The 22,753-nt window shown below is 35.6% G+C and overlaps 1 protein-coding gene across 3 annotated transcripts in view; it reads left to right on the top strand.

Moving 5' to 3' along the window:
- Positions 1-22,753, top strand: part of HBS1L (HBS1 like translational GTPase) — a 59,188-nt gene that overhangs the window by 6,558 nt on the left and 29,877 nt on the right. For 2 of the 3 annotated variants that reach the window (XM_086877156.1, XM_086877158.1), the window contains one exon: positions 352-546. In XM_086877156.1, the coding sequence (XP_086733282.1) occupies positions 352-546 (195 nt within the window). Of the gene's footprint in view, positions 1-351; positions 547-1,195; positions 4,171-22,753 lie in introns of those variants that run through there. The other variant, XM_086877157.1, reaches the window with a different exon arrangement.

The following is a 22,753-nucleotide window of genomic DNA, read 5'->3' as shown; positions in this document are numbered from 1 at the left end:
TCTACATTGACTTACTATATTACTTTGGATAATTTTACAGTGATTATTTGTACTTCTTCTCTTCAGTGAAGATAGTTATTTTATGACATCAAAATGTTTCAGTACTGAGACTTTCTAGATTAATAAGTAGTCAATAATATGTTCTTTATTGCAATTTCTGAAATAGGTCAGATGTTCTGCAGGGTGTGTGAACAAAGTCTATGAGGGCAGTAAATGAGATTGAAATTAATTTCTAAAGGTCTTATTGTAATATTTTTCCCTTCTGTTCGCTAATTGGAGGTGTGGTGCTCATGGTTAGGCCGTTGAAGACATATTTTTGGGAAGCTTATAACAATAATGTGTTTCTTTCAGCCCGTCTTAATTCATGCCTTGATCAAATGAGAGAAGTTTTGGCAGAGTCCATACCAGAACAAGCAATGGTCCAAGCAGTACTGGATACTGAATTTGATGTACAAAAGGCTTTGAATCTTGTGCTTTCACAAGGCAGTAAGCAAAATGTGAAGACCAAGAATAAGGATGCTGTGATTTTAGCAAAGACTACAAAAGGTATACTTTTATTTAATTGTTTCCTTTCAAGGTGATTAATTTCTATCAATGATTTAATTTTGTGAAGATGCTTATCATTGCAATAGTCATTTCTTGGAAAATAAAAGAAAACTGACCTACTATATGTGTATTCTAAAACATTTAAAGGAAAGAGCTTTTCTTGAGCTTGAAGTCAAAATAACACCTCAGTGTCAGTTTCAATTCAAGCTGCGACCCTCTGCAGTTCATGAAAGATTTCTGATTTATAATATATGACTTAACTGAACTAATGCATGTCCTTAAATTTGGAAAGCATCTTTAAATGTTTAGTGCTTCTGTTATTTATTTGATAAATTGACATCTCTCATCCCTAGTATCAACCTTTTTAGGTAGTGTCTATACAGTAGTTTACTTATTTTGATCTGTACTTAAATATTTGTACTCTTCACTGGCATTCTCTGCTGATTCTTAAAGTTCTTGAAGTGTTTCAGTAGATGCCTGTAATTTAATTGTAGAACATTCCTTACCTCTGGAAGACACTTAGTAATGAAATGCCTTTTCATGTTTCTTGATTTTTTTTTTTTCTGTTGCTGCTGTCAACTTTTAAAAAATGGGATATTTCATTATGACTGGACTTCCGTCTGAAAATTATTGGCTATTGTAAGGTAAGGAGACTTACATTGTTGTCCAGAAATGTGTGTTGATACAGACAATTTCTCTTGTGCAGTAGACAATTTTGCTGACAACACCAACAAACCTGGGTTTGGAAACTTGACAGCCAAAAGTGATTCAGCTCTTTATTCTTTAACTACAAATTCTGAAAAATCCAATATACCTTCATGTGAAAGGAAAGCATTGAAATCCTCCTCATTTGTTCTGTCATCTGCGTTCAGTGATGATTTGTGTAAAGGATCATTTTGTGAACCTGTGAATAAACAGGCAGAGAAGCAACTACCAGAAAGTGCTAATGCAGTAAGTTTGGTTCCTGACAGTCAAGACGTTTCCTCTAGCATAGGAAGTAACCCACTGAAATGCAAGGAAACGCAGGACTTGAAATCCTTGCTGATGCAGAATGTGGTTTGTGATTCTCTGAGTCCTGAGCACAGCATTCCTCTTGTTTCGTCAAAAACTTCTGGTTGTAATAGTAATGCAGATTTTTATAGTCCTCCATGTTTAGCAAGTGCTTTAGGAAACTTGGCTCTTGGTAATGAAGTCAGTCATACTGTAAATAAAAAGAATCAACTTCTTGAAAATTTTTCTTCACTTGCACAAAGTAGAAAGCAAGAAAGCCCCTCTTCAGACATGGCTGCTTTGCCAGTGTTAAGATCTGGAAGTACATCATTGGCTGACTTGCTTCAGGAGCGCCAGGAAAGCAGTGCTAGCCACTGTTACTCTTTGGCTGATCTTTATACCCAGTCAACAGCAAGTCTCGCTGATAGGAAATTGGGAACCTCATCATTATCACAACTAGTAAATCAATCCCAAACTTCAGGTGGGATGCCAGAGCTAACAGGATCTTTGTCTTCTCTAGCCCTTTCTACAGTTTCTCCAGTAAAGGAGGTTGAGAATTTATCACTCTCGGATTTAATAGCAGAGACTATTGAAATAGATAAAACTGAGCAAAGGACTGACTTGCCCTTGTGCAATGTAATTGAATTGAGGCCCTCCCAAGGAACCAACATTGATTTAAGTGTCCTTGTAAAAAATCCAGAGGTATCTACAGAGAAAAGTGTGCCAGGACAGTCAAATATCTTAAGTCCTGAAACAAAACTTGTAAAAGAAAAACAAGGAAAAGGTTCTGGTTCTGCCAAAACAAACAGGAAACCCAAAAAAGGGCATAGTCTTAAGAGGCAGGATTTGTCCCTTTCATGGATTAAGGCGCTGCGTGCAAGACCTTCAGCTTTTGCTTTAACCTTGTGCCTCCGTTATCCTCCAAAAGGGTATAAGAGGCACACAGTTGGGATACATAAAACTTTCCTATACAGTAGACAAGTACAAGATGTAAAACCCAAGGAAACTGGTCCTACCATAGCCATAACACCATTTGACTTCAAATCAGCATCTCCTGATGATATTGTGAAAGCTAACCAAAGAAAAGCTTTTACAAGACAGTAATGAAAAAAAAAGAAAGCATTGGTGTTGATATTGCATTATATTAAAAAAATTATATAGGACCTATTTATGATCCAGAATTGATTTTTTTTTTAAATTTTTTTAATTGACATATTACACTTTTTGCTGATAGGTAGAAATTTATATGTGAACTTTTTAAGTGTTGCACTGAGTATCTTAATTTTTGCATAATTTTCACTGGCAGTTTAACATTTTTAACTTTTGGAAAGTCTTGAACTTTAATATACAGATACTGCATGTAAAAAATTCTGTAAACACCATTAGTCTTTATGAAATATCACTCTAGGTGTTAAGATACAGTTCATTGGGAAGAAAAGTGGACTATTATTTTATAATGCAATTTACTTTTGCTACATGGTGTATAGTTTGGGGAGCAGGAACTTCAGTTTATATTACAACTGTTTTATTAAATGTTCTTAAGGTTAGATTTTCTGGTAAAGGTATGTTATTAAACTGCCAGTCTTGTAACGGATGTTTCCAGTCAATATCATTATTCTGTCTTTATACTGATCACACTATAACAACAGAAATGCCTTTAGTTTTTTAAAGCCTCAAGGACCTCAGGTTTTGACAGTTCTGGTTGTGGTAGTACATGTGTAGTTTTTGATAGGACCAAATCTGTAGGGGAGCAAGCAATTCAATTGTTGTGGCCCCCTGATTCCAATTAGCTATCAAAATGTGATATCCAGCATTTTAAACCAGCAATTTTATAGGTATGTACATGCTGCATGTATTTCATAAGAAGTTTTCCTAGGATTCTGTTGTTTATTCTCAGTCTTTCAGAGAAGTACTGAAGTATTGGTTCTTTCAAATGTAGCATGAGAATCTTTCTTTGCTCAATGGAAAAAAAAATTCAGGCAAAGCCTAAGTGCTATTTGCGTCTGCCTCTTGTCTTTTTTGAAAATACTTCTTTTAGAAATAGAAATTCATTCTCTTCTACTGTTTGAACCCATTGCTGTTATTTTGAATCTCGAGATAAAAGATCCAAATCGGAACATTCTGGACTTACTATGGTGCCCCGTTATTCAAATTAGTAGCCACATGTATGTTTTAACTTTCCTTTTAGTACACATTATGACCTCTAATATGTTACCAGTGTCATTGTCAGTGTTTTAGATCCAGAACAGCAATAAGTTCAATGGAGATACTGCTGCAACTAGAAAAATGTGCATTCATACACTTATGCTAAACTTGGCAGCTAGTATGAAACAGTAGATATGACTTTCATCTATTTTTAATCTAATTTTTGTTAAGTATGTTACATCAAAAAGAAGACAAAACCTTTAGGTTTATTCCTGACTTCAGGTTGCACTATGATTTTGTTTCTAAATAAAATAAAACAAAACAAAACATGTTCCAGTTCTCTCAGGTACAAATTTAATGGTCTGTATATTTTGCTTGTTTGTCTAGTTGATGCATTTGTCATTTAGGACTAAGAGCAGTGTGATATTTGACCTTGTGAATTAAATTAATGTTTCTTACCCTAATTAATAAAAGTTTTATATAATGACAGTGCTGCAGTGTTTATGTTCCAGTTGACGTGTTAATCTATCCTAACCTATTTGGTGTTCCTCTAAAGGATTAAACAATACAATCCAGTGTACATACTATGATCTGATAAGTTCATTAGCAGGAGCATAATTGATTTCCTGAGAAGACTTTCTACAGAAGTCTGGTGGATACTGATTGTAATACTGATTGTCATAATACTTGATTAGTCATAATAGCAAATTCTACTGTATCAAGAATATGAAATGCTTTTCAGTAATCTGTTTTTCTGCAGTTAGTCCAAGCTTTAACTTCCCCCTGCTTAAAAATCCAAGCCTGTTTTTCGTACTGACCAAAGGATCGTATTAGCAGAGTTAAATTAAATGAGTAATTAAATTAGTTAATTTAGTGAGTAATTAAAGCTCACTTTTCCCAAAACTGTGTGTATTTTTAGTAGAGATTTAGAGAGATTCTAATTTTTCAACATAAAATATGAATGCAAAGTTTGGCATTGTCATGCCTGTTATATTTGTAGGTGGTTTTGCTTTTGTCTGTTTCAAATACTCCAGAGGACTTAATTAATGTCAGTAGAGATTTCTAATGCATGTGGGTCTTCTAAAGTTGAATAGCTTTGCTTTCCCATCTAAATATTTTCTTATTTTCTCTGTCTAGCTTCGCTTTGGTTTTGGTCTGTTTTCTCATTCCCCTGTCTTCCCTTATTTGCATAAAACTTTTTAGCATTTGTAATAATTTTAGAGCATGAACTGTACATACAACTAAATATAGGTCCTGTGGATACCATTGGAACAAGTAGTAGTGGGCAATCTGTGGTACTTTAAGCTCAGTTTTGGCATAGTTTTCATGCAGATTAAAGCTGGAACAAGTGAGTGAGGCCAAAGAGCATCAGCATTGTATGTTTATTATGGATCTGTCTTACTGTGGGATTGTTACCTTAGTAAACAACGTTGGATCTTGTTTGGTAGCTAGATTTTCATATATAATTACTTTTTCATTGGCATTTGACTGTGGTGTTAGTGGTCATGAAGGAGCAGTATATGCTGTTCACTGTATAAACAGTAAGAGAGTAATTTTTCCTCAGTTTGCAATCCTGAATCCTGAAGTAAGACTTGAATTAATACAGACCTGCAGGCTGAACATTGGAGAAGGTACCTAAGTAGTGAATAAACCTGAATTCCAATTAATTTTCAGCAGAGATTTATTTCCATGACTAGACAATTTTATAGTTTTGTTTTTCTAAACAAAAAGTATTGTCTTGCTATATTTGCTTTTTAAATTAAACAGGTATTTTAGTAATTTCCTTAGTTATTCCTTTAATTCTTTGCTGAGAATGAGGTGTATGGTATAGAAGACAGGTTTAATTGTGTTAGAATACTGCATGATATGGTATGTGGAATTTTTGTGTAACAACTGTGTTTGGCCTTTGCTTTGAACATTCTAATGAATGTTAGAATTCTAGTGAACTAAATCTGCCTGTTTTATGCTTGACACAGTGAGCTTATTAATTTATGTATATAATTCCCCCTCTCATTTTGCAACTACTGTCTATCTTTGGTTAATTGTGGGTTAATTGTGTTACTTGTTTTGGGATTCACATATTAACATTGCAAAATACTTGTCTGTGTTTGCATATAAACAGAAAAAGATAATATTAAACTGCATAGATATACTAATACTGTATACTCCTAAGGCATTTAGTGCATCAAATTTATTTTGTGCATAATTTTTAAGTGGCTGCTGACTATTTTCAATACAAAATTGACTTCTGGATGTTGCTTTATGTATTTAAATAAAATGCCTGTTATTAAAGGACTGAGTTAATTACAATTTCTTGTTAACTTATCTGATAGAAATAGAGTTGAATGTTCTGTAATGTATATATATATCTGTTGTGGAAACAGGCTCCAGTTCTTGTCTAGGTTTTCATGGGCACTCTTTGCACAGAAGATTCCTTTGGAGAAAGTAAGGCAAAATATATTTGGACAGTTCTCAAGACCTTAAGTTTCACATGCAGCAAGGTGCTTAAATTTCTAGAACTTTTTCACAAGAGTATTTCAAAATGTTATTTCTAAGAGACTAATTGGTGCAGGGAGGTAGTCTTTGCAGTCTTGTGTTTTGCCCTCTTTTCTTACTGTGCCATTCAAAACATTCTATAATCAACAATTTCTGAAAATCTGCACTTACTCAAAAAGTTAAACAGCAACAACTACAACTGCAAAAATGAATATCTGGAAAAAAGATTTGTATGAAGATAGGATATGGCTTGTCTTTTTATGAAGCATATGTAGTTTATTACAGTGCCATTTTACAATGGCAGTAGTTTTACCTTTATACAACAGCTGTAGGTTAGATTCTTTATGCAAAGAATCAATCACATCTTTTTCAAATCTAAAGTACTCAATTTCTCAAATTTTTAAAATGTTTTTGTACTAGGTTTGATTATGGATCAATATTTCAAGCAAATATTTTTTCACATTGTAATTCATGCAGTAAAGGTAAACTTCCTAAAGTGCTGAAAGGGGGTGCTTCTATTTTTTTGGGTTGTTGTTAGTTTTTTTCCCTTGTGTTAATTTTTTTTTTAATTGAGCTGAATTTTTATGGATATCTTATGTGTTTGTTTTTGGGGTTTTTTTTGTTTCATTTTGTTGACAGCTGATAAACTTAGATTTTATGTTCCATTTAATGTGTCCAGACTTCTAATTAGATGATAAGGAAATGTCATGAGTGCAAGTTCCATATCTGCACTGGAGAACAATATGAGGAAACAAAGAGTCAGTGGTGATTTAATTATTTATATAAGCACACTCTTCACTCCTCATTGCTATCTCAATGTAGTTCAGTGGGAATGGGTCTCTATTTTAGTATTGCTGTATTGATGCAGCCAGTTGCTCCTTTGTGTGGTCTATTCAAGTACACCATTTTACCAAAAAATAAAAGCTAATTGCAGTTTATGATTTTAGGTGTTTCTTGAGATGAGCAATCTGTATGAAACTTCTCATCAGCTTCTAGCATCATCATGGAAGTGTCCTTTATATGAACCATGGGCCATCTTAAAAATGGCCCATTAGAAACAATTGTCAGTGATTTCTGAGGTATGTCAGTAGTTTGTTGCTCAAATAATTGATTAGTATACTTAGTGTTGGTAGGATTCCTTTAGAAAACAACACATTACCCTGTAAGTTTCTGGTAATGGTAAGACCAGAAGATGATTAGAACCTGTAAAATGGTTGTAGTCTGTAGAGATTAAAGTGATATTTGAAAGAGAATTCTTGAACCATTTCTAAAGAATTAGATTTATGAAAACTTAGTGAAAATTATTTTATTCTTTTCATAATGAGATTATGGAGACTTTTTTAAAGAGTTGCTCGTGAAGTATTTACTTATCATCAGTGAGGTCCCAGCTGACTGGAAGCTGGTGAGCATTGTCCCGATTTTCAAGATGGGTATTAAGGATGAAACTACAGGCCTGTCAGTCTCACTTCAGTGTCTGATGAAATTACGGAGGAGATTATTTTGGGAGGTATTGAAAAATATCTGAAAGACAGCCCAGTCAGTGGTCACAGCCAGTATGGCTTTATGACAGTAAAGTCCTGTCTGAATTTGTTTTATGACAAGGTAACCTGCCTAGTTGACCAAGGGATTCCAGTTGATGTAATCTTTTTGGATTTCAGTAGAGCTTTTGATACTTTCACAGGATCCTTCTGGACAGAATGTCCAGCATGCAGCTGGATAAACACATCATGAGATGGGTGAGCAGCTGGCTCACGGATTGGCCACAAAGGTTTTTAGTGAGTAAGGTGACATCAGACATGTCTAGTGGGGCTCCATCCTTGGCCCTGTGCTCTTCAACATCTTCATAAATTACTTGGACACAGGACTGGAAGGGATACTGGGCAAGTTCTCAGATGATACAAAACTGGGAGCAGCTGCTGACTCCCTTGAGGGCAGGGAGGCCCTGCAGAGAGACCTCAGTAAATTGGAGGGTTGAGCAGTCACCAGCCAAGTGAAGGTCAGCAAGGGAAAGTGTCAGATTCTGTACCTGGGGTGGGAGAACCCTGGAGATATGTTCCGACAGGAATGAGAGGCTGAAGAGCAGTGCCATGGAAAGGAACCTGGGGGTCCTGGTCACTGGCAAGTTGAACACGAGCCAGCAGTGCCCTGGCAGCCAGGAGAGCCAACCCTGTCCTGGGGGGCATCAGGCACAGCATGGCCAGCTGGGCAAGGGAGGGGATTGTCCTGCTCTGCTCTGAGCTGGGGTGGCCTCACCTCCAGTGCTGGGGCAGTTTTGGGTATCACAGTATAACAACACTAAACTGTTAGAGAGCAGCCAAAGGAGGGCCATGAGGGAAAGCTGTATGAGGAGTGTATGAGTATGAGCTGTATGACTTGTTCAGCCTGGAGGAGACTGAAGGAAGACCTCATTCCAGTCTGCAGCTTCCTCATGAGGGGAAGAGAAGGAGCAGACACTGATGTCTGTGGTGGCCAGTGACCAGACCCGAGGAAATGACCTAAGTCGTGTCAGGGGAGGTTTAAGTTGGGTATAAGAAAAAGGCTCTTCACCTCATGCGTGTTGGGCCACTGGAACAGGCTTCCCAGGGAAGTGGTCACAGCACCAGCGTGACAGAGTTCAGGAGGTGTTTGGACAATGTTCTTGGGTGCAAGGTGTGACTCTTGGGGATGGTGTCATGCAGGGCCAGAAACTTGGTCCTTGTGGCTCCCTTCCAACTCAGAATATGGTGTAATTTTGTGATTTTGTCAGTATATTGAGGTAATAGCTGATGAAGACAGACATAATTTTGATATTTTGAGTCTTTTTATCCATAAGATGAAAGAAGGGGAGCTTAATGCAGATTTCTCTTTTTTGAGTGGTGATGTATGTTCTTGGCAGGTGTAGCATTTCTCAGGTGCCCTTTGTTCTGCTATTAGTGATATTCAGAGGTTGCAATTTGAAACAGTCTTTTAGTAAGTTGTTCTCACTATAGTCAAGACAAGCAATTTTTTTTTTTTTCAGGAAATGTAGCTGGTATTTGCAGGTTCTCCGAGAAATCTTTCTTAAAATTCAAATTTCTAAAAAGTATTTATGTGAAAATGGTACCCTCAGTGAAAAAGATCTGCATTTTCATTTCATTTCTGTGTGTTTCTTTTCTAGTTAAACTACATTCTCATTTCCTTTTGCTTGTGTTAGTGTTACAGAACAAACAGATACTGGTGATTGAGCAAGGTTCTATTCCATTTCAGGCACCACTAGCAGAATTGTTAACCACTTTATGACATTAAGATTTTTGATTTTAGTGATGCTTGAGTAAGAAGGAGGTCAGATGTCTGTAAATGTGCAGTCCTTGCAGGAAATAAAAAGTGCTGCAAACTGTTTGGTTTGATTGTTGTTGAGGCAACAAGGAATCTAGAGTTGAGCTGTCTTTGTGGTGCCTATTTTGTTTTATTTTGTAATTTCTCAAGAAATTAGCACCAAGAACAGTTCTATTTTTATAAATATTTAATAAGAAAAAAACTTCACAATAAAGAGTCAAAGTTGAAAGTAAGGTACAGGAAGCTGAAAAGCCTTACTCATGACATGCCAGATGATCTAGGAATAGAGCATGTCTCACATATAATCTAAGTTTGTAGATATTGGGCTTTTCTACTTTCTTTTTCTAACAGAAAAGCATTTCATAGATATTAAAAGAGAAACAGGTATTTCTTCACTGGCATGTATTTTTGGTTTATGCTTTTTATTGATTCTGCATGTATTCAGGATTTTGACGTAACTGTTAATGCAGTGTGGGCAGTTTCAAGAAAAGCACAAATATAATTGGTAGGTGCTTACCTTGCATTTTGTTAATGTTTCTTTTTATTTTCTGATTTATTTTTTTTGCCTCTCCTGTATAAATATTTTCCTTCATTTTTGTTTTACACCAGTAGCAGTTAAAAAATGAAAAAAAATCACACAAACATCACCACAGTGTGACTTGATGTAATTAGCTCTTTCTTTTCACTCAGTTGAATGCAGTAAGATTTGGTTTTGGTTCAGAATGACAGGTGTTTCTCTTTCCATGAGCAAATTCTTGTTTGTTGACTGTCTTTTTATGTTTCTGATGGACATTGTGATAGCAGTTACTTCCTAATGCAAAGTGTCAGAATGCAGATTATTGTGCTTTAACGGATAAATTCTATCACTCCTGGTTGTGGTTAATGAACAAATGAAGTTGGGAGCCTTCAATAACAAAAAAAAGCCAACCAATACAAGACAAACTGATAATTTTGAATTTTATTTATAGGGAGACTTCAAAGAAGAGCAAACATTCTGAAGTTTAATGGTGATGTACAATATATTTTCATTAGCTTTAGAGTTCCTCAGGTTTTACTGCCATTTATCATATCAGGCTCTGTTGCTTTGATTTTGCTCATTTGAAAATCCATTATTTATAAATTGATAGCTCAGAAGAAATTTTTATTCCCAACTTCAGTTGGTTGTGATAACTTCTCTGTAGCATTACAATTCTCAAATGCCTGTTACTGAGATGAGGACCTGTTGTACTTAGTTATGCTCAGATATGTTATGCATTCAGTCTGTGACAAAGAAAATGTTTTCTCAATGGAAATGTTTGAAATCTGACATGATATATCTTGAATCATGGAAAGTAAATGAGATTTTAAGACTTCCGTGTTTTGGGTAAGAAAAATGTATACACAGACTTTGCAAAGTTATTGAATCTTGACACGGAGGTACTGTGTGGGTTTTAGAGAGGAAGTGGCTTATTTCAGGGAAAAATGTGTCACCAGCCATGAAAAGCTTTTTAAAATCCTTTGAAATACATTTTTGAGATTCTCCTCATACATACTGTACACCTACACTGGAAAAAGTGACACTCCAGGCTTTTTCTGAGTTTTCCTTTATGATCCTCTAACACTAGTTTGGTTTACTTTTGGTAGGACAAAGTGTAAACCAGTACAAAGTCAGTCATTTCTGTAGTTGACTGTATCATGTATGAAAATTGGGTGCTTTGCTTGGAAGCTAAGAGAACTTGGATGAAACTAAAAATGATAGTGTCCTTTTTAGAATTTTGGGATTCCAGAAGAATCAGAGATCCTGGGGAAAACATAGCTCCACTTGTTCTTACACTGTCCTTCTATCTCAGTCATTCGGGTCATGGTAAAGATCAACTATCACTTGGTTTTATCAGTGTCTTTAAAAGGTAGCGTGAAGAATGTACTCACCTCTCAGGTGGGATTGCTGGATTGTCAGGAAGGTATGATTGGAGTCAGATTTTTTAGGAATCCTGTTGTAAAGACGGGTGAATCACTGCTGCTGTGGTGCTGTCGTGTATCAATTTAAAGATTGAAATCCTCCCTGAAGTTTGCACTTGAGTACTCCAAAGCAAGGAGGTTGGGAATGCTGACATGGTAGTGTTTCATAGTTGAAACCTAATGCATTTCAGCTTTAGAAACTAGTAAGACATCTAAACATTAGAAGTGGCATATCCAATCCAAAATAGTGGGAGTGAAAGAAGCAGGTTAAAATACATTACCTACTGGTAAAAAGGAGCTTGCGTGCTAACAGGAAACCTGGGAAAATTCAGAAAATAAGTTAAAAAGTAAAAGCCAGGATGGCATAAAAATGCAAGCTTTAAACACAAAATTACTTAACAATTTCTGTTTATGCAAAGTGCTTTTCACTGCAAATACTGTTCCTTCCCTAGAAGATTGGTGTCATCCATGCAAACTTTGTACAGTCTTCTGGATGTGTTTCTGAAGTATTGTGGATGATTCAGAATCATTACAAAGCATATTATTTGCATGGTCTAGTGTATTATGGCAGGTACATATCAGACGTAACAGAAATGCCACCACTTGTGTGCCTCTAGTTACACTTGAACTGTTTTCTTATTGAGTACAAGATAGGACCCATTTTTCATCACCTCAGCTTCTGCATTCACAGCCTTTCAGTCTTCTGCGTGGACACTTAGAAATTTTATATGAAGTACCAGTTTATTCCCTTCTGTTGTGATGATTGAAATGGCCATTAAAATTAGAAGTCATGAGTCTACTGTCAGAAATTAATGCTTACAATGCCAAAAGCTTGGAAAACTAACTGACTTTATTGTGGAAAATACTTGTGTCTGAAGAAGTTGTAATGCCATATTGTCAGAGACATGGAAGAACTTTGAATGGCTGTTGCTTCAGTTATTTTTTATATTTTACTGCCTATAGAAGCTCACCCTAAGTGGAAATTTTGTATCTAATTCATTCCAAAATATGGGTTGAAGTTATTTTGGGTACTCCTTGTTTGAGTCCCTGCTGCATCTTTTTGTGGTTTTAGAATCACATTTTCCTATTTTTAATGTTTCCCTCTTCCCCATTGCTGACCCACATAAACAGGAAAATGACTAACTTTGTTTGTCCACTAGGCAGGATGGCATAACTGTGTATATACCAAGGGCTGTGCTTGAGTTGAAGAAAAGGAAAAAAATTGCTACCCAAAGATCTTAAATAAACATTTTTCAAGACACAAATGTGCTTTAAATTTAAGGCTTTTGATGCCATTTTTATGATAACACGTATGCAAACCAGCTATTACAAGATTGTAGATGCTATCTGTGTGCTTACAGGTGCTACTGTAAATGTGAAGTGTAGAGAAAAACATGAAGCAATGAACTTGAGTTCCCTTCTAAAGTCATGATAGAGTGAAATGCACGGCTTTGCTGGCAAATGAAATTTTCTGGCATTGATCTGCATCTGGTAAATCTTCCAAAGCTTGTCTAAAACTGTAGACTATATTCAATTTTGCTTCTAAACTAAGATATGTGGCTTTTTATAAATCAGTTTGTGTCTCTGAACCATTTTGGCAATGGAGAACAGAGCCTCCAGTGTTGTGCTTCACATTACATCTATATATAGGTTGTTATTTTCTAAATATGGGTCTCTCTTTTTCAGATATAGTAATATTAGGTTTTAGTTTTTTCTAGTCTTAATTAAACAAGTTCATCTTTGATAATGCTGGAAGTCAGAGAAGTTTGGCTGACTTCAGAGGAGTTCCTAGGAAAATGTGGAATAAATAAATTTCCAGAGTTATATATATTCTAAGTATCGGAAGTGTAGATAAGTAATGCAGATAATGTAAAACATGATGCAGTTAAAAAGAGAAAACATTTCTTGTGCTGAAGTGTGGTGCAATTTTTATAAACTTTTCCTAAATTTTAACACAGAATACGTAGGGTTTTTAAAGTTTAATTTTGTGTTTCTCAAATGTGTGCTGCTGCGCATTGCTAGTAGCTTTTTTGTACCTTGCTTACTTCAGGTTGGCCAGTATCTACGCTCTTCTTTGCAGTGGTTTCCCTGATAAATACAGTTAGAGCTTAATTCTAGTATTTTGTATCAGTTAGCCACTCAAAGGCCTTTTGTCAAATAAATCACCAAGTTAATGGTAGGTTCTTTAAATCCTTAGTAATGTTTGTTGTTGCTGATAGCATCCATAATGTATTCCTTAGGAAAATATGTCTTTCTTGTATATAATCTCTTGTAACTAGGTGTTTGTACAAACTGCATTGCAAAGGTCCAGGAAAACTTTGTGGCTCAAGATTAGTCTCTAAATTTGTAGTAATAGTTGTGTGAACTTCTTTCAGGTTTGTTTTTTTTTTGGTGTTTTTTTGTTTTTGTTTTTTGTTTTTCTGCTAATATGTTGGTTTTGATACTGTGGAGGTTCTGGGCTGTAGATAAATTAAGTACCTTTGGTCAGCCTACTGCGCTGATGCAGCTTAAGTTTGTTTTGCAAGTTAGATTCAGAGATCTTTAGCAGTTTCTCACTTAGCATTCGAACATTCTTTGGATTACCAGTAAGATACTTAAATAAGAAAGAATGTTAAAGTTGTTTTTTTTAATTTGTATTTTTAGTAGCCATTGCTTCCTTTTAATTTCTGCTCTTCCTCAAATGTACTCTATTTATGAATGGGACAAGATGACAGTGTGGCAAACTAATTCTGTTTATTTAGGGAATGAGTGGGGTGCTTTCCATTAGAATTAAAGGAAAAAGTGAAAGAAGATGTTCTTACAGTGAAGACAAACAGAAAATTTCACAAAAACAAACTAGAAAATTATGTGACAGGAAAGTAAGACTTAGTAGTATCAAACTTCTTTATCTGAATGTTTCTATCTCAAGCTTTGAGAATGTGGTCATCCTCTCCTGTAGATGTATTTGGTTATTACTTGTCTTTTGTTAAAGATAGCTGCTGTTGAATAGGTTTGTGTGTGTGCTAATCGAACTTTTGTCTATGTAGCACTGAGGGCAAAACTGAGATTGCACTCTTTCTTTCCAAAAGGGAGGAACTGCTCAAGTTTAGGAAGTACATGCAAAAAAAAAAAAAAGGAAAAAAAAAGTCCATTACAGCAGAGGAATATTTGTAAAGTCTACCAGCAAGAGATGCTAGAGGTGATGTAGCTAGCTATATCAGAAGAGCTGAGCTTTGAATGCCAGTAGTAAGGTAGAATAAAATACTGGTTCACCAGCATAGTTATGAGCAGTCAGGGTCTCTTCCAGTTGTGAGCAGTCACATGTGGAATAGCACAACTTCCCTTACCTCCCATTATGTTAGGGACAAATCATCAAGAACTAGATACGAGCGCGACTGGACTTGAAGCCTCATTTCCCTTTGTTTCTCTTCAGACGTTCCACCATGAGTGGCAAATAGTATTGAGAGGGGAAGATGTTTAAAGTGGTATCTAATATAAAATAGGGAAAGCATTCTGCTAAATAATAGCACATTGTGAAATGTAAACTCTAGTACTGAGTTGCAGGTTGTGAGCACATTTGTAGCATATTGATGGTGCACCACAACCTTTTGTTTCATGATGTAAGAACACTGAAAATAAAATTAAGCTGGAAGGAGGAAATCTTCAGGTGTTTTCTTCTGGTATTATGTTTTTAAAATTGAATGCCTCTAGAGTACTTAAACTGTCCCATCTACATATAATTTTTAAATATAATATTTAAACTATTTTAGGCTGAATCTAAGAAAAAATGTTAAACTTAACTTGGCTTTTCTGAAATATCCATGAAAGAATTGTGATCCTGCAGTTTTTTTTAACTCCCCCCACCCACCCCCATGTAATATGTTGACATTGAGTAATAATGCAAAATTAAACCAATAGCATGAAACATCATCCCTTAATCTGAAATTTTGGAACAGTTGAGGTAAGGAAGAGCAGGTTGATCAATATTAGTCTTATCTGGAGAAAAGATGCAAAGGAGAAACAGCACCTTGTTAATTACTTTTCTTGGTTCTCTTTATTTTTGTTTCATTATTTTACATTTAATCCTAATGCAAAAAGCATTGTCAGAGGGTGTATGTTCACTCAGCATGTTTCCTTTGAACAGATTGTGTGAAATGTTTAACTTGACTTAGTTTACACGTGCAAAGATCAATGTATTTTTAATTCCTTTTATTTCTGATTTGTCATTTCTTAACATTTGTTCTTTCTGAATGGTATAAATTCGAGCATTTAACATTTTTATCTTTAAAGTTATTGTTCAGGTGCCTTTTAAATGTATGTGTTTAACTTTTAAAGATTCAGTTTTTAAAATTAACTTAGTTAATCTGTTATTTAACTTTTTACAAGGTTATACATTTTTAGTAGCTGCTTAAGTTTTGGATATTAAGAGATTAGTTGAAATAGAAAACAGGTAAGATTTTCAGCTATTCTGTTTTGTAAAGTTGTAAATACCATCTCTCCTACTCTATCATATTTGATTACACCTCTGGTAATTAAGGGCCTATCAGCTCCTAGGTCTGGGAGTTCTCTATTGGCACCTGTCACCTGTCAGAGGTACCTTTTCCATCATTCATGTGTGTATTATTAGTTCATGTGAGCTATTTACAGCAGTTAGATATTTACCTTACATAAAGTGTCTGTGTGCACTGCTACAAATACCTGCTCTGAGAAAAATTCACATTTTCCTGGGGGCACACAAGCAGGCCCTGTTCTGCTAGATTGCTTCAAAAAGTGAGAGCAAATATTAGGTGTAACATCTTAGTTCTAATTTCACTTCTTATTCTTGGGTTCACTGAACTAGCAGCCTTGCATGGAACATAACTGTTTCTGAATGTGAGCTTGTTAGAATGTCAGTCTTGTGTTTTACCTTCGCTGGAGCCTGCCTTCCAGCATCATTACTTCTGGATAATACTCTCGGCTTTTTTCTTGTCAGTTTCCTCATCTTATTACAATTGCTCCTGACCAAGAAACCCAAACACTAAACATTGTTTTTTGACAGTTTGGAAAATGACTATGTCTCATTTATTTGGTCAAAATGATACATTTTAATGATTTTTATTTTGGGATTTAAAATATCACATTTGTTTTCACTGTAATAGAGGTTTTTTGTTGGCAATGATTTTGGTTTTTCTGTTCTTGTATCTAATTGTAGTTTTCTGTTTAGAGAACCATAATACTCTTTGGTACATTTTTTATATTATGACTATTTAGAGCATTATTTATGTTCCAGAAGAAAAAAAAAGTTCTGGAGCTTTATTCATCTTTGTTCTGTAGTAGCTGTTTCTTCTGTAGCAGTTTTCTTTCTTAGTGAAAAGAGCACAATGCCCTGAAGGAATTCTTCTTGAGTTCAAATCTCCACTATGGCTATGGACTGAGGAATTCAAGAGGCATTTAAGTATTTGTAGCAAAAATGCAACTTAACTCTGCTTTGAGTTCTATGAACAAATATAGAGCACAAAGATGGTTTTGAACTGAGGCTCACACCCAAAGCTGATTAGTAGTTCAAGTGAAATGCTTCTTAGTGGGAGAGTTGTCGCTTGCCTAAGTAGAAGAAAAAAGCCCCCAAAACCATCAAGAGTCTCAAAGAACAATTAATGTGGTTGATACCCATATCATCCACAGTTTCTGTCAGTTATAGTAAAGACTTTGTACTTAGTTTTGCCAGATCCCAGAGAAGTCCCCTAACTGCTGGCTAGGGAAGATGTCTCTGTTGAGTAGGAGGTGGTGGGCATGGCAAGGACGATCAAGAAGTCAGTTTCATCAAACCAAGGCAAAACCCCCTGAAATACAAACTTTTTCACATAATGTACTTCCATCTTTTCAGTTCCATTTTTGCTGGCAATCCTATACCTCCACTGTCTTTACCTTTAATGAAATTCTAATAAATTCTGTCTCTTCCTTTATCTTCATTATAAGTAAACTTTCAGAATGTGTGTATTTGGCTGACTTGTTGTAATATACGTAAGTAGAATATGTCTATTTCTTGTCTTTTTAAGGGAAAAACCCCACAAACTGAAAGGGAGCATCTCTGAGGATTTGCTGTTTGATTACCATAACCTTGTGAGCAGAAATGCAAAAGTCAGTGTCAGTCAGTGAGTTTCTCCCTTGCACTGACAAACAACTTCTACTTTTTTTTATTAAATGCATTTGTATTTCAATTTACAGTAAGGAATGGATGTTTATTTATACACAGTATTATGAGTAATTGCTGTATTGCTGGACCTTGATTTTTTTTTTCTTTTAACCTATACTCAACTTGTTGAACAATTGCTTCTTTAAAATCCTGTCTTACATAAGCCCCTGAACTGCTTTTTCAATAACTGATAAGTTTTTGATTTGTGATTAGTCTTTTAGTCTTCTGAAGCCACCAGTCTCCCACTCTGAAGTGTGCCTTGTGCTGTGGCATTGCATTTTGCTGTCTGCATTGCCATCTCTGAAGTCATGGAGAGGATCTAGTGTGATTGTAGTGTCACCAACAGAGTGAGAGGGTTGAGAATTCAGGGAACCTAAATTTAAATAAGGCTTTAGCTAGTCCTACCTGGAAGTTCTTACCACACAAATTTTTTGCAATTTTCTGGAACTTAAAAATGCTAGAAATACTTGCAGCTTTAACAGTCATTCGGGCTAGTAAATACATTTTCTTTTGCAGCATTGAAAGGCTGCGTTGTTAAGTTTGTGGAGAAAATTTGCAGAATGGTTGTGGAAAAGTTGAACAAATGTAAGATGATTTTATTCTTTAAATACTGTCAGTTTGCTTCCATGTTTTTCATGCTCACTGTTCTTAAACTTCTGTTTCACACTGCAGTAGATTTAGTGCATAAGTTGTGGATCAGGAAAACTTTATTTTTGTAAAATGCCTTGCACTCCTTCAATACAATCAACAGGAATGTACTTGCATAAATAACGTTGACATATAAAGGGCATGATGTTGTTTCTGGATTATCTGGATGATGTGCAGGCAAATAGCACCATCCTCTGGCATGATAATGTTAGTTATGAATTAAACCTGAAGTTGCTATTTGTTATTTTTGGAAATTTGATATAATTGTAATAGAATGTACATATTGTACTTTCAGTTTTACATACTCATTTTGGGCCAAGGTTTAACAGAAATTCTGGTAATTTGCATGGACTCTGTGTTCTGTTTAATTAAGTGGCTGGCTAAAGGGGATATCTTCTAAGGGTTATCCTGCCTATAGTGCTGACACTGCTCTTTACATGACCATTTATGGTAGGAAGTTGCACTTCAGAAATATCAGACTGAGCTTTTTCTAAATCTCGGTGAAAGACAATTCACAGTCATTTAAGAAAAATTCGTTGAGTTAGAAAACACCACCAACGACTTATGGTTGTGTATCTGGGGGAGAGTAAAGGTGCTGTTACAGAACAACTGCAAATGTCTAATAAATTATTTTTACAGGAGATCGTAGCTTCAGTTACGGATTGAGAGTAAGTATTGTTGGCATTGCTAGAATGCAGAGCAATACACCTCCCACAAATTAAGTTTCAGTAGTTACAGGATGAGTTATGCTGAGTTACGGTCATGTGAAGGACTGAATTTTAGTCCATTGAACTAAAAGCAGTAGGTATGAGAAATATCACAGGGACATCCTTTGAAAAACTTGATGGACGAGAAAGTTGCTGTTTTGATTGCCAAGTTCCTGTTGGAGCTTTACGCATTTTATGTATCGGAAACATCAAAAGGAGACAGCTGATGTTTGGGTAGTCTCAAAAGGAAAACACGCACCACCCCCCAGTCCGCCTTGCTGTACAGGAGATCTCCGTTCTTCTACAGGGGAGGTGTTTGATTAGTGAAACTGGAAATCTTAAGAGTTTTACTATAGCATCAGTGCCTGTCTTTCCTGTAACTGATTAACCGTGAATGCTAACCAGACTAATTATCCATGTTTCTGGAAAGACTGTACCAATGGTCTACTTATAGAACTGGTCTGTGCATTTCTTTGCTGTCATGTGTTGCTTCAACATAATTTCATGAAAATTGGAATGTTGTATTAAGCATCCAAATATTGAGAGACATACAAGTTTAAGCTGTGAAAATGCTGAAAGCTTCCAGTGATAATAGACATGAATAAAATGTTTTATATAAAAATATATACTGTTATCTGAGACACATTTCTGTGGCAACATTAGATATTCTAAATTAAATGTACACCATTCAATGGAATGTAGTAAGGAGTCACTGGGAAAAAATAGTTTTAGTAGGTAACATTAATTTTGTGCTGCTTGCAGGCTTGACCATACGTAATTTGAGTAAGTCCTGATGGCCAGAAAATTCTCACAGGAAGCTGTTTGTTTCAGGTGAGAAGAGCAAGAAAATGCAGCTGTAACTGACTGCTGGATTCTGTGTCATTTGGCTTCATTCGGGGAGATAGTATTGGTGGCAGGAGACATGGTGAGATTCCAGAAATTTTGGCTGTGTTTCAGACAGGAAAGGAAGAGTGTTGTTGCCTTGTTATAACACATTCCACTCCATCCACTTAAACCTGATCTAACATTCATGTCTGTGTTCTAATCTTCTAACTTACTTAGTTGTGTTCAGTTTTTTTGTTCAATTTATTGTTTTACTCTAAACACAGTACTTATTTCTTCATGTCATTCCAGATTTTTTAATGAAGTTCCATTTTTTCTACTTCATAATTTCAAACTCCTTATCTAGATATTCCCAATTTCCTACCTGTTTTTCCAGTCATTGGCCATTATTATTTTCATTCTCACTGTATGGTTTTCTTCTCTTGCCCTCCATTTTTGTTTTGTTTTTATGATTTATCCAGGACAAATTTATGCCTCCAGTTTATTGATGTGGTAGGAAACTATGGAGACCATAGGAGAAGTAGAATTTGAGTTCAGGTGACGCAGATGTGTCCAGCCTGGACAAAAACATTTGCAGAAACTATGTTCTGAATGTACTGATGAAGTGTTTCAGGGGTTTAGTTTTTAAAATTTAAGCATAAGAGCATGTGCAAACTGTTTGCTAAGGCAAAATCAAGTGGGTTTTCAGAATGGGGAAAGATCACTTGAAGGATTTAGTTTATGCAAATAATACTTTCCTTAGGTGACATTTAAAAAAAAATCTTCTGTTGTATCTTTTATCTTCCAGTTTTATTCATTCTCCCTGTTTGGAAGTAAAAAAAATAAAAAGGTCACCCCCAGGCAGGAGCGTCACTTAAACAAATTAATTTTTGGGCTAGAGATGTCAACTTGCTGAAAGGTGCAAACATTGAAAGTAAAGCCAGAGAGGTGAGGAGTTCCAGCTGGATGTAGGAGGCCACCAGCACTTCTGACTCTGGCTGCTGCAAAACCAATTGTTGCAGCTGTATGTAGTGGAGCAAACTGTTTCTAGAACTTCAGTCTTGGGGTAGCAAGCTGTGCTGTTTATGTGTTGTGGATCCCAGAAAACTGGCCCATGATGGAGAGATTACCACTCAAGAACTTGCTGTATCTTCTCTTCCCTCTTTCTCTATCAAAAATTCTTGTAGTTAGGTGCAAGTGAACATTTTTATTTTCAGCATTTTTCAGTGAAAATGCCTACTCCCAGTTTCATGAAAAAAATCATATTCACCATCTGAAACTTCGCAGAGACTTTAATAGCTATAACAATGAGACCAAGTTACCTGGAAAGCCCCTGACTGTGGTTTCTATTAGAAAATAACCTTTCTTTTAAAAAGAAAAAGTTGAGTGTTCCTGTTTGGAGAATTGTTTTCAGTAATATCTTTAGAATGGCTGTGTCTCATCACTGGGTGGTGACTTAGCAAGTTGCCTTTTCTATTATTTGGATGTTGAATTATTTTTGGAAGTGCTGTGGAAGTTCAGTAGCATCCACTTGTATATTGCTGTTTGTAGTAGCATAATGTCATATGGTTTTCTAAAACTGGATACTTTGAACCGGTTTAATTTAAATACTAAAGTTTGCATATGGAAGGAATTCTGCAAGTTGAAGTTCTCACACATGCAGACTTTGTCACTGCTGTTGCATCAAAAGACAATTGATGGACTATAGGGATGATGCACAGCAAATTATATGCACGCAGAATGTTTTAAAAGTTAGGAAGCTAAGTTTAGGAAACCTAGGATGTTCTGAATTCTTTTGTCATGCTATGTACTGGTGGTACATTGTTGAGAGCCTTGGACTTCTGATACTGTTCAGAGGGTTGTGATATGTTGATAATACTAATACACAGTACCAGTGCCACTGACTGCAGTGTACTGCATCCCACTGCAAACTTAACTAAACTTCAAGTTACCACTATATCCTACAGCATTTTGTAGAATTTATGAGTGTCAAATAATTCACTTAAATTATAAAACCAAACCAAATTATTTTCAGTGGTGTATCTGTAATTTGACAAGTTTTGATAATTCCTTATGTTATTTTTTCCCATGTGCTGTTACATATGAAGAGATAGAAATAAAATTCTACTGCTTTTAAGGCAAATTCATAAAATTATTTAAAGGCTTAAAGCTCATGAGGTTTATGGTATAAATAGAAAAATGTAAACATTTTGAAGTTTTTCATGTGGGTTATGTGAAATGATAGATTTATTAGATATTAATATAAACCCAGTGGGCAATGGGTTTATATTAATGGGTTAATTAGATATTAATATAAAATGTGGGCAAACAGGTGATACATGCTTCTGAACATGAAATTGTGTGTAATCGTGTGGGTATCTACATCTGGTTGACTCACTCATGTACTCCATATTTGCAATATTTTTACAATTACAGGGTCTTAAAATTAGTTTAAAATCATAGCACAGCATACAGGAAGGGAAGTATTATCTTGAAAGGAGCCTTCGTTATTAATTCTGCTTTTCAGACAGAAGTGTGTCTTCTCATGACATGTGCACCAAGCTCATGGCATGGTGCACAAAACCAGCACCCTGTTTTCTTTTATGTGATTGGTGGCTGTGCTGTATAATCAGCAGACAGAGGTGTAAGTGGCTTGTTTGTGGTTATATAGAAAGTCTGTAGCAGAGGAAAGGATGCGAACCGTATCTTGCAGGTTAGAAAGCATGGTGTTGCATGTGTGGTTTTTTTTCATGGCAGTGCTGGTTTAGATGGTATTAAGAGGACCTGCTTAAATAACTTTATTCTGTCTATCAAGTGCCAATTAAATGTAAGATCCTCAGCCCCATTCAAAATTGAAATGGTATGCAGCTGCCTTGAAGTGCACATCCAATTTTGAAAAGAGAAGAGTCAATATAGCAAATAAAAATGTCAAAAGCATGCAAGTGAAAAACGAATTGCAGGCTGCCTACAGTTAATTTGAACATAATTCCCTTGAACATGTGATCCTTTGCCACTG

This window comes from Cyanistes caeruleus, chromosome 2 (assembly GCF_971803275.1).
Source record: "Cyanistes caeruleus chromosome 2, bCyaCae1.hap1.1, whole genome shotgun sequence".
Taxonomy (NCBI): domain Eukaryota; kingdom Metazoa; phylum Chordata; class Aves; order Passeriformes; family Paridae; genus Cyanistes; species Cyanistes caeruleus.
Note: the sequence above shows the minus strand (reverse complement) of the source record. Positions and strands in the feature narration are given on the sequence as shown.